Source organism: Hyla sarda, chromosome 11 (genome assembly GCF_029499605.1).
Source record: "Hyla sarda isolate aHylSar1 chromosome 11, aHylSar1.hap1, whole genome shotgun sequence".
Lineage (NCBI taxonomy): Eukaryota > Metazoa > Chordata > Amphibia > Anura > Hylidae > Hyla > Hyla sarda.
Window position 1 is genome coordinate 28,124,218 of NC_079199.1, and position 13,158 is coordinate 28,137,375.

A 13,158-nucleotide genomic window follows, 5' to 3' on the forward strand; every position below is an offset into this window, starting at 1 on the left:
TGCTTTATTTAACTTTCCCTCAACCCTGACCCGTTTCTCTGTCCCAGCCATTGAAGGCCACACTCACAGCATGCTGCCCCAACCATACTTCACTGTAGGGGATAGTATTGGGCATGATGCTTAGAATTGAGGCCAAAAACTTTAATCCTGGTTGCACCTGAAACGCTAGTCTGTTTTCAGTGCTGCAGTGATTGTTGACCTTTTGGAACTTTCTGCCATCTGCACATGGAATCTTTGGAGCTCACCCAGAGGGACCATTGGGTTCTTGGTCACATCTCTTACCAAGACCCTCCTCCCCAATTGCTTTGTTTGGTGGGGTGGCCAGCTTTATGAGTATTATGCAGTCCGTCGTGCTCTTGGGAACTTTCAGTGTAGCAGACACTTTTGCACCCTTCTCCAACCCTGTGCCTTCACAGAATCCTATATTTGAGCTCTACAGGCACTGCTGAGGCTGCGGGACAAACACAGTGGGACACACACTGAAGGGGCCAGGCCGTGCTGTGCGGGAGGTGAACTTACCGCCACCAAACCAGGCCAAGCTGCCATGTTTCACCTGATTGTCTGCTTCCGTGCAGCGTGGCCCGGCCCATCTAGCATGCATCCCACTGTTGTTTCTCCCAGCAGTGCCTAGGTAATCACAGAATTTTTGTGAGGACATAGACGCAAAACGCATAAACGCAAAAATCGTGATGCGATTATGATATATATTGTCAAGCCCTAATGCTTTGTATTGTTTTATAGGATATTTGATGGTTTTTTTTTTTATACAAGAATTTCATAGTATTTCCCTTATATTAGTCCCAAGATGCAAGAGAATATAATGTTAATAGGCACAATTGGAGTTAAAAAGGGCCTTTATCAGCATTTACCATCTTTTATTAATATGATACCTCGCCGAGCTTGGGCAGCAGAACCTTCATGTGAATAGACTATTCATAGTTAGATCTGGTTCATGTATCTGTTTATTCCTAAAACACATTTGTTAATTGTTTGAAATGCCACTAAACAGAGAATCTAATACATAGTACCTTGTACCCAGAGTCTGGACAGGCCTTGGCTGGTGTAGGAAGGAATTTATCACCCTTAGGTTAATAGGGAAGTCATATAATTGTTGACATTTGGCTTTTTAAAGCACTTTTTGACTTGAGGGTTAGTTATAATATTTTATATATAGAGATAAAAGCAAAGATAATCTGTTTTTTCCTCCTATGACGGAAAACCCTATTAGGACAGGATGTTGTGTTGTAATCATTGAGGATATAAGGTTTTTCTATCTACCGTATTTAAATGATTAATACACATTTCTGTATCTTCAAATATGGGAAATAATTACAGGATTACTAAACATTTGACCTTATGTCAACAATGTATATTGTTTTTTGTTCCTCAATGTATCTTTTATACAAAGCTGTGACAAAATCAAATGCAAGAAGCAATGTACGTGGTATTCTAATATACTGGGTTTCAGTTCTTTACTGTTTTCAAGATATCTGCCAGCTTCAGTAAATGAAAAATAATCTTGAATTTAGAATCATTGCAGTCTGTTAAAAAAAAACAATTGTAACATGTCAAGAGCTTTCATCTGTTGGGCTCCTGGTGCAGAGACCCACATCTAGCGATATCTAGCTACATCCTTATTGCATTTCCGGTGTGTGTACATTGAGAGATATATTATATATGTGTGTATATATATAAAAAAAAAAAAATATATATATATATATATATATATATACACTGATTGATTGAGATATATATATATATATATATATATATATATATATATCAATCTGTGTGTGTGTGTGTGTGTGTGTGTGTATACAAATACATACAATTGCGAGAAAATATAAATGATCCATTTGGAATTGCCTGGATTTCTGCATTGATTACTATAGCTGGAAGAAGCACAGGACTCTGGTCTTCAACCCCCAACTTTCCTCCCAATATGACTTCTTGCAGGAGATGGGCTCCTAGACTTACAATGAAGCCTGTCTCCTGCAACAAGCCATACTGAGTGTGGAGTGAAGCGCGCACAGCTGCACCTTTTTCCCAGCCATATCTAGCAATAATTGAGGGTCTCTGCACCAAGACCCCAACTGATTAAAAGTTTGACTTGTCTGTTTAAAACTGAATATAGGCTGAAGTAATACCTACCCTCCACCCACCATTACTCCTGCTTGTCACAAGTCTCCAGCTAGTCTTAGTTTACTCCACTGTAGTATTGACATTGCTGCTGTGACCTGTGATAGGCTGCTGCAGTCATATCAAATTGATGCGTTATTGCCTTAGCATATTAAGAAAAGACTGTTAATTTGCCATATAGCTCTTCTAAAGTGCAGGGAGGACAATATGGGGACCTAATATATTAGAACTTAAATGTACCCTATTGAAACATAGCAACCAAGAGAAGTAAATTTTTCTCTAGTCATTTAGAAGATGAAAGCTGAATTTTGGTAACTGTTGGTAATATGGCCATTTCTCCTTTATTTGAGACAGTTTTATACTTGAAAACCATAATTTCATCCATGTTGTTATATTTTAAGCTCCGTGTTTTGCTCCCTTGCTCTAAAGAACATCATTTTTACTTAGCGACCAATGTTACGGTAAGGGGGGAATAGTCCTGATGGTGGTAGATGTACTTTGTGATGTTTGTCTAGATGAGATCAGTATCCTGATCGAAATACTTCCATATAAATAAATGACAGCACATTTAATTAAGTTAAAGTGCCAACTCCGTGGAAATAACTTCACCTGAGCTACTCAAATACACACAAAGTCAATATTAAAAGGTCATCCTTGTGGCAGCCATTTACCTAATCTTTCCAAAATGCAAGATCTCTTTTCAAAGTTGCATAACTGAAACCAGCCTTTAAAAACATGAGCTACAACTTCTTCGACTGTTCTTTAGTGGACAGATTTCATAAACAAAACTGTGCTCCAACTTACTACCTGTAAATGGCTACGATCCACCACTCACACTTCCAGAACCACATATCCAGAAACACCAGTGGCTGAATACTATTCCCCTCCGCTTTTCCTGAATCTTGGGTACTATATTGCAGATAAAAAGGAAGCAAAAAATTAGAGCGAGCAAGCCTTGTGTTCTTAATGCTGTTATAATCCACAAATTTCACTTTTGATAGGGGAGAAGTCTTCTCCCACCTCTCCTTGTCACATATAACATATACCATGAAGTAGAGCAGGATTTCAAGGGGTTCAGGAATCATAAGGCGCTGACCAGGATTAAGACCGCGGGACACAGGGACATCCACTGACCACTTTAATAACAACAATGCAAAGCATTTCGCTGCGCATGCGAAATGCATTGCATTGTTGTTATTAAAGCGGTCAGTGGATGTTCCTGTGTCCCGCAGTGTTTATCCTGGTCAGCGCCGTATGATTTCTGAACCCCTTGAAGTCCTGCTCTACTCCACGCTATATGCATCTCAGGAAGGCTGCAGACAGCAATGTGCGTCCTCTACAAATGCTCTCCATTGTTGTGTATACGGGTACAAAACCTTTATTGGTAAGCGGTTCCTAACCCCTCTCCCTCCATTCCATGCTGCTAGCGATACTCCACATGGAGCGCCTTTATTTTTCTTTTTACATATAACATATAGAATCACCTACTGCTTTTAACTCGACCAATATACACCATACATACCATGCCATTTGCACTTCTAGCAACAGAGAAAGGATTTAAGGGTTACTGCAAGATACCTACTGAAGGAATGTTCTGCCATACTGGATGCATTTGGGCACTCAGATCATCAAGATCTGCTGCTGGCAGCTCCTTTTGAAATTGCTGACTAATGTTGTCCCAGATGTGATCGATGCCATGGCCATAACATTACTCGCATGGTCTCCAGACCAGTCTCCGGCTATCATTGCGTTTGGACATCACTGAAGTGGTAAGACCTCCATTTCAGCCTCTATTGCTGTCTTCCTCTGCACCAAAATATCATTTGAGAGTGGTGGCATGAGGTCAATGGAACACCTGTATCTGGACATCTGGCTCATAGCCCAGTGTCGTGCAAGCACCTTTTGAAGGTTTGTACAGACACGGTTCGACACCCTAGGCTTGTTATGCGAGGTCCAATTTCTTTCAAAATACAGAATGGATCTCTACGCTCCAGTCTTCTAATCTTCCAATGCGTCCACACAGTTTCTGCGTACCTCTTGCAATCATTCCAGTTTGTTTTTGGTCTCCCACACAACGCTGAACAATGCTGACATCTCGGCCTATGCATCTAGCGATCTGCTGGAGTGATGAACCGAGATTCTTTCTCTATCAGTTTACAAGAAGCGACAAACAGGAAGCATTGCACATTCATACTATACTGACTTGATATGATTTGAGTTTTCATTTGCTTTTGATCTGGCCATTGAAGCCCTTCCCACATGGCACAGTTCAGAGCGAGGTGCTTGAAAATTTGCAAAACTTAGTGACACCTGCTACTTGAAATTTCAGTGTTAGGGTCACACACAGCACATACGCAACATATTTGATACTGCGAGAAATCTTCCGGGCAGCAGGAAATATGCTGCATATGCGCTATGAGCAGACACACAAGGCATTCCCTGCTGCAGCACTGTGTGTATAGTAAGGCCGAGCGCACCAACGTAACTGTGACACATGACCCACTTCCAAACCTTGTTGCACACGCACAGGGCTGCAGTGGAAAAAGCCCTTGTGTGTCTGCTGATAGAACGTATACAGCATATTTCCCACTGCTAAACAGCATAAATACACTGCATATGTGCTGTGTGTGACCCTACCCTTTAGGAGTATACATATACAGTGAAACCTCTTTGAGATGACCACTCTCCATCATAGCAGGAGTGAGACCCGGTGCAATCTAAACTTGTGACATGCCTGGACAACATGTCAAAATTGTATTCAAAGGACAGTGATGCTAAAAAAAAAAAAAACGGCTTCTCTAACCCCAGTCATGGAAGCTGTGTCTGGCATCCTAGGACTTTTGCATTAAAGAGTACCTGTCACCAAATTAAACGTTTAATATAGTATATAGTATTCCTTGTATAAATAGCAGACACTTTCCCATTCATTTGCTTTTAAAATGATCAACATATGTTTAAAATGTAATATAAAAAACAGCCACTAGGGAGCTCTGTTCTGTTACCTGCCACAATTAATACAGTGAGTTTGACCTCCTTCCGGCCTGGCAGGAGTCCAAACTCAGGAAGTAGTGCTCTGCACTGAGCTTGATTGACAGCTACACAGAAAGTGAAAGCTCCACAGATTCTCACAGAAAGCTGCACAGACTGAAACCTGCAGGAGACCCTCACTGATAGCAACACAGATTGAAACATACACAGAGCCTGAGGTCTTCTATTCATCACAGCACTGCAGCGATGTTAGGGGGTGGAAGTGGTCCCCCAGCAGGCTTCAGTGATGTCATGCCTGCTGGGAAATGCCCACTTTCTCCTGCAGGGAAATTGCACTATATGAGCTAGAAGAAAGGTAAGATACACAGCTTTTTAAAGCTGTTAGGATTAGTTAGGGAACATAGCCTGAGATGAGTTTAGAACAGTTTATTTGGTGATGAGTACTTTTTAACAACTACGCCAGTAAAGTATGCCCTATAGAGTTCCACTTTAGTGCCTCCCTAAATCATGTCATTCTTCTGTGCAACACGATGAGTGGAGGTTCATTTATAGACCTGTTTAACACATTAGAATTCAGTACAATTTTTAAGTCTATGGCAAATAGACATTTCACTTTCAGGTCCTGCTGGCCTCAGGTTTCTTTCAGCAGTAGCGGTTCTGCCATTGGTATCGCACTTATAGAATGATTTCTGAGCTGAGCGCCCTGGCTATGTGTCAAAGAAACAAGTTAAGCTTTATTAGGTGAGAGAGATTATCACTTGCTTTATGAATTGGATCCAGGGATTAGGGCTACCATGTACTAAATTAATACTTTCAGATGCCTGTGGATATTTCAAGTCCGTTATCAAAGGACAAAGCACCTGAATGTGTAGCTTTGTAGGAGCCATATGGTTCATTCTAGTAAGCGCGTTGCAGTAAATTGTGACTTCACAAAGTACTTCACAGCGATGAGTAGTAATAATTTATGACCACCAGTCCAGATGTTAACTACAGGAACACAGTAAGTATGTGCAGAAATGTTCCTCACTGGACTGTGGTGGTGCTGAGTAAGTAGATTTACCACACTACTGGACATTGAGGGTGTACTCACACGTACATTATCCTGTGCATATTCGAAGATTTGAAGCTGCAGATTTTATGCTTCATGTTTCAATTTAAACTAAATGACTGGACACAGCATTAAATCTGCTGTTTCAAATCCTACACATCAACTATGCACAGGATGCGGTTTGTGTGAATGTACCCTAAGGTGCATTCACACTACGTTTTGGACATGTTTCTCCCTGTGTCAGTCACTATACTGGTTACCTGTTCAGTCCAGAATACAATATAAGTCAAGTCCTCACTCTCTCCCACAAAGCTCTCCCCAGTGCTGCACCTCCCTACATCTCCTCTCTTATCTCTGTCTATCATCCTACACGTGCGCTCTACTGATCTTAAACTAACATCTTCTATTATCCGAACCTCTCACTCCTGTCTTCAAGACTTCGCTTGTGCTATCCCGAACCCTCAGACTTTTACCCAGCAGTTTTAAACATGCCCTAAAGCAGGGGTGTGGAAATTTAATAAAAAACTACTTATCCACGGGACTAAAACTGAACAAAATCTACTTGTCCCTCATGACGATCCACTTGTCCTGGCCAATTTTCACTTTTACACTCTACTTTTTTCCTCCTTGCCCTAACTAGCCATAACTAACTACTATAATGATACCTTTTAATTTTTCCATAGCATGCTCCGAAACAAAAACAAAAATATTGGTGAAGTAAAATTGAAATAGTAAAATATAATTTAGCAGATTTGCTGGTTTTCTTTTCTACGCCATTTACCTTGTGGTTGAGATAACATGTTATTTTGATACTTTAGACTGGCCTGATTGCAGCAATACCAGATTTGTATAGTTTCCGTCATGTTTACTAATTGAAAAAAAAAAAATTCTGAACTTTTTTTGAATTTTCTTTTAATTGCAATTTTCTGACCCCTGTAGCTTTCTAAAAAAAAAAAAAAAAAAAAAATTCCGCATACCAGGCTGTATGAGGACTCGTTTTTTGCACCATAAACTGTTTTTTGTATGGGTAACATTTTGGTATTGATCTGACTTTTTAATAGCTCCACGGACACCAGGGAATCAGAGGTAAGCCCTCCAGCTACCTCTATAGTAGTTTGCCCCCACGCGATCTCGCTGCGGTGGGGGGTGATGGGGTAGGGGGCGATCCACCCTACTGGACCACCAGGGAGCATTCACATGTCCCTTTAGATGCCGCTGTCAGCTTTGACAGAGGCAATCTAAACGGTTAATAGCCAGCTGCGGCGATCGGGATCGCTGCATTCTGGCTATTAGTGGCGGCCCCCAGCGACTGAAAACAGCCGGGGGCTGCAGAGTACGGAGTGGGCTGGAATCGGGAGACGCTCCATACACCCCTGTGAGTGCTGCCGTGCTTTTCAGGGGCTTTGAGGTCCAGCCCTGCTTGCCCGAAGCAGGGCTAAGGACCTGAAAAATTCACCTGCCTGGTGCCCGGAACTACATGTCCCGGGCTTCGGGCAATACAAATTCCACATCCCTGCCTAAAGATTAATTTCTTCATTCAGGCCTATAACATTCCATAATTGGTCTCTCTCTACTTTTGCCCATTTTGAGACCTCTGGGTGCCATGTTCAGAAGGATTCTCCTCCGCTTCTATGAATTTTAGACATTCAAAATCTTGTTCTTGACTGGTTCATCCTCCTTTATGTAACCCTATGTATTTATGTATCCTATTTGTAAAACATGGCTGGACCAATGTATCAATAAAGCACTTTCTGTATTTTGTCTTAACCCCATTCCTCATAGTCTGTGAGCTCTTGCGAGCAGAGCCCTCACTCCTCCTGTTTCAATATTATATTTTGTAATATTGTAATGTCTGATATTTGTCTTCATTTGTATTCTCAAAATTGGAAAGTGCTGCAGAATCTGTCGGTGCTATATAAATAAGTATTATTATTCGTATAATACGAGGGGAAAAAACTTTATGGGTCTTGGGAGGGGAGCAGGAAGAAAATGTAAGCCAGAAATCGTAATTTGGGTCTGGGGTGTAAAGTATGCTGATACTTTATATTTTATTGTCCCTTAAAGCATCTTAGACCCTTTTGATTATTTCATGTGCCTCTGTTCCTCAGACGGAACATCTTTGTCCATTTCCTATAACTGTTAGCAGGACTCTTAAAATAACAAGTCTTCCTTTATTGTGTGTTTTATGGTCTTCCAACCACAGTGTTTACTTTGTATACCTTTTAATACTTTATTCCCAGATTAGAGATAATTTATTATTCCATTCGTTTTGGTCATGCCACAAATGGTTTCTTTTATTTTGTGTTTTACATGTTTACATGTTTCCTTCTGCTTGTTTGTAGCTGGGACACCAGAAGACAAGATGCGGTTGTTTCTGATTTATTACATCACGTCTGCACAGCCCCCGTCTGAGGTACCGGCAGCTGAGATATTTTCATGGGAATAAAACATTTTCTATCGGTTTTCTGAATGAACTGTAATAATTTATTTTGGCCTCTTAGGTGATGAAATGTGGTTGTAAAAAGAAATATTACAAGGATTTTGTTCATCTTCTAAATGTTTTCCACTCTGTCAAAGGACATAGTGAACCTCATTCAACCTCATTAGTCTCATTCAAAAAAATTTTATTTAATAATTTTTACTTCTGAGATTACTTGTTAACATCTGTAAAAATGTTCAGTTTTTTGTGATTACATTTTTTTTTTTTTTTTTTTTTAGAAATGTACAGTGGTCCCTCAAGTTACAATATTAATTGGTTCCAGGACAACCATTGTATGTTGAAACCATTGTATGTTGAGACCATAACTCTATGGAAACCTGGTAATTGGTTCTGAAGCCAGCAAAATGTCATCCAAAAATAGGAAAAAGGATTAAACAAAAATATGTAGATAACTAATACAGATAAAGCAAATCTTTACATATAACAGTAAGAAAGATCTGCTGGGAGCTGTAATCACTGTCTATGTAGAGGACAGGAGCTTCTTCAGAGTCCTGTACAGAACACAATGTCCTAAAGAGTAAAATGGAGCCGCCCTTACTTGATGTCCAAAGGAGCAGCTAACCCTGGTACAGGTAAAGAGTACAGAACATGTAATACCTCCCTGTACTGTAGGGAGCGCTACCAGACAGGAATTCAGTGCATGTGCTTCAGTAATACAAGTGTTTTACCAGTGTAATACCCATTCTGATTGGTCAGATCTTCCAGCCATTGACACGTTTCACAGATCTGGACTGTCTGTACATTGTATGTTGAGTCTGGTTTCAAGTTACAATGGTCCAGAAAAGACCATTGTATGTTGAAACTATTGTATGTTGAGGCCATTGTAAGTTGAGGGATCACTGTATTTCATATTATATTCAACATTCTTTTATTTTTTTCGATGGGCTAGATGAAGGCTCAACTATGGCTTGTTTCACACTACAAAATTACTCAGTTTTAAAGATCCGTACGAAGTTCCGTCTGAAAATCAGCCGAAAAAGGCAGTTACAAAATCCTATATGGCCGTTAGAAAATCCCATTATAGTCTATGGGATTTTTCTAATAGCCGCTTTAACCCGTTATAGCCCGTTATTAATAACGGCCGTTATTTTGTGATGGAAGATAGTAACGAGCAAAATAGAGCATGCACTATTTCTCCCATTACCATCTTCCGTCACAAAATAACAGCCATTATTAACGGGCTATAACTGGTTCAGACTGTCATTATGGTTCTGTTGTCACAGGTTTCCATTGCGTTGCTATTCTTAAAAAATGGTGGATCAATTTCAAAGCAGATTTGTTATATCCATAAGGGATCCTGTTTTAATGAGATAAAAAAAGCAGAGCGCAAAGCATCAAAGTGTAAAGCAAAGAGTAAAGTAAAGAATAAACCTTATACTAATTGTGGCCAAACCTGCAGACATCTAATGGGGCTTTAGACGTCTGCCTAAGGTGTGTGGTGGCCTCACAGCTCTCCACCGATAGATGATGTTGGTGGAGAGAGTGGTCGGAGTTTTGGGAAAAGCATGGCCACCTTAGCTGAACAGAGATGAGGAAAAGGTTAAAATGTAACACAACACAAATACAAAAAAAAAAAATCTGAACTAAACAGGAAATTGTAGTTGACCAAGTGATAGAAGTCCCCTTTAGAACTCTTCTTAGTTTTTGTTTTCATCCACCATATCCTGTACTTAAGAGGAATGTCTGAGTGATGTATTTTTAATAAGCCTGGTGCATTCTTCTGTTTTAGCCTAACAATCGTCCTTTGTGCACCAAGAATGACCATTTATTTATTGATTTGCAAGTCATATGGTCTATTCCAAGGAAAATAAGGCGTTCTGTCTACCACAACACGCGGACACTATTTTGCTTGGTATTAACTGAAGACGATGAACAAAAATTCCACAAAACATACACTAATGTAATGTATTTTAATATAAAATTGTCTTTTCTGGACCATTGTAACTTGAAACCAAACTCAACATACAATGCTACAGACAGTCCATATCTGGGAAACATCAATGGCTGAAAGAACTGACCAATCAGAATGGGCATTCACTGATAAAACACCTGTATTACTGAAGTGCATGCACTGACTGGCTGTTTGGTAGCGCCCCCTACACTACAGGGTGGTATTACATGTTCTGTACTATTTACCTGTGCCAGGGTTTGCTGCTCCTATGGACACCAGGTGAGGGCGGCTCCATTACTTTTTTGGGACATTGTGTGTTCTGTACAGGACCCTGAAGAAGCTCCTGTCCTCTACATAGACAGTGATTACAGCTCCCAGCAGATCTTTCTTACTTTTATATGTCAGGACTTGCTTCTGTATTAGTTATCTATTTATTTTTCTTTAATCCTCACCTTTTTCCTATTTTTGGATGACAGGCTGACATTTTGGGGCTTCAGAACCAATTACCAGGTTCCCATACAGTTATGGTCTCAACATAAAATGGTCATCCTGAAAGCAATTCATATTGTAACTTGAGAGACCACTGTAAAATAATTTAGAAACAATCTGGTTTTGGCTGTTCCAAAATTGTTTTTTTTATAAAGCATCCCAAATCCAACAACTAAAGAGGTGGGCACTCTTGGGCCTGTGGGTAGATTGGTATTGGGTCTCTAAGGGGAGTAAGTCCCAATTTATTTGCTAGAGATAGGAGCGACGACTATGTGGCAGCCACTGGGTGTTGGTAGACGTACCTTGTTCACTTGTGACGCCAAGGCATTGTTTATCCGATCAGGTTACGGTTAACTGCTTTTACTGAGCTTTGGAAGTTGGTAACACACAAACAGCTTGCCTTAGTATGAGAGTGCAGCGTACCCCTTGCGAGCCTTATTGCCATTCTGAGACTTGTGGTGCTTTTCACCAGACAGAATTGTAGAATTTGAGGTTCTGGTAGCTAGGGTCCTTCCAAGGCACTGTAAACCATTCTGCAGGGACATGAATCTTCCCCGCGGATGACACTTGTAGAATGACCAGTAGTAAACTTGAATTAGGCCTCTGCTTAGGACACACGACACAGCACACCTGAGCTGGGCTGTTGCTGAGGAGCACATTCTGGGTGAACTGTGTACTCACACTAGGGTGAACTAACTTCTCCCCTGTACCTCACTATACAGAGGGGACTTTTGGGGTGTCATTGGCTGACATGGTCACATGGGGTTCACTACTCACATTTTTAAAGGCACAGTAACATATCAAACTTACATACATGGAACAAAAACAAAATTAAAGAAAATATATTACTCTTATTTCACAATATTCACATAATTGCTATACTGAAGAACGTCTGTGGGCCCAACACTCTGTGCTGCCAGGCTGCCTGAGTCAGTCCTCAACCACGGGACAGCCACTTGTGCTGGGACCCCACAACTAGATCTCTAGTATGTAACATTTGGAAGATAATTTAATCAATGTTTGGTTTTGAAATATATAAAAATGTACTCCCCTTTGGCATACACCATATTTTATAATACTGTATTTTGTTTTCTGCAGACTGACCTAGATCAGTATAGGAAAGCTCTGGAGGATGCTAGTTGTAATCTGGCACCTCTAAACTACATCAAGCAATGGAAGTAAGAACATTTATGTATTTTATATTGTACACTGCTCAAAAAAATAAAGAGAACGCATAAACAACACAATGTACCTCCAAGTCAATCACACTTCTGTGAAATCCCACTGTCCATTCAGGAAGCAACACCAATTGACAAGCAATTTCACATGCTGTTGTGCAGACGACAAGTGGACATTATAGGCAATTAGCAAGACACCCTCAATAAAGGAGTGGTTCTGCAGGTGGTGACCACAGACCACTTCTCAGTTCCTATGCTTACTGGCTGATGTTTTGGTCACTTTTGAATGCTGGCTGTGCTTTCACTCTAGTGGTAGCATGAGACTGAGTCTACAACCCACACAAGTGGCTCAGGTAGTGCAGCTCATCCAGGATGGCAAATCAATGCGAGCTGTTGCAAAACGGTTTGCTGTGTCTGTCAGCATAGTGTCCAGAGCATGGAGGCGCTACCAGGAGACAGGCCAGTACATCAGGAGACGTGGAGGAGGCCGTAGGAGGGCAACAACCCAGCAGCAGGACCGCTAACTCTGCCTTTGTGCAAGGAGGAGCACTGCCAGAGTCCTGCAAAATGACCTCCAGAAGGCAGAAAAGTGTCCATGTGTCCACTCAAACGGTCAGAAACAGACTCCATGAGGGTGGTATGAGGGCCCCACATCCACAGGTGGGGGTTGTGCTTACAGCCTAACACCATGCAGGACTTTTGGCATTTGCCTGAGAACACCAAGATTGGCAAATTCGCCACTGGCTCTGGGAGGACATCCCTCAGGAGACCATCCGCCACCTCACCAGGAGCATGCCCAGGCATTGTAGGGAGGTCACACGGGCCCGTGGAGGCCACACACACTACTGAGCTTCATTTTGACTTGTTTTAAGGACATTACATAAAGTTGGATCAGCCTATAGTGGGGTTTTCCACTTTGAGTTTG

General features: G+C 41.1%; 1 protein-coding gene across 2 annotated transcripts in view; it reads left to right on the plus strand.

Annotated features, from left to right (window-relative positions):
- SCFD1 (sec1 family domain containing 1) overlaps positions 1-13,158 on the plus strand; it is a 103,189-nt gene that overhangs the window by 68,599 nt on the left and 21,432 nt on the right. For both annotated transcript variants that reach the window (XM_056545251.1, XM_056545252.1), the window contains exons 16-17: positions 8,518-8,588; positions 12,154-12,233. In XM_056545251.1, the coding sequence (XP_056401226.1) occupies positions 8,518-8,588; positions 12,154-12,233 (151 nt within the window). The remainder of the gene's footprint in view (positions 1-8,517; positions 8,589-12,153; positions 12,234-13,158) is intronic.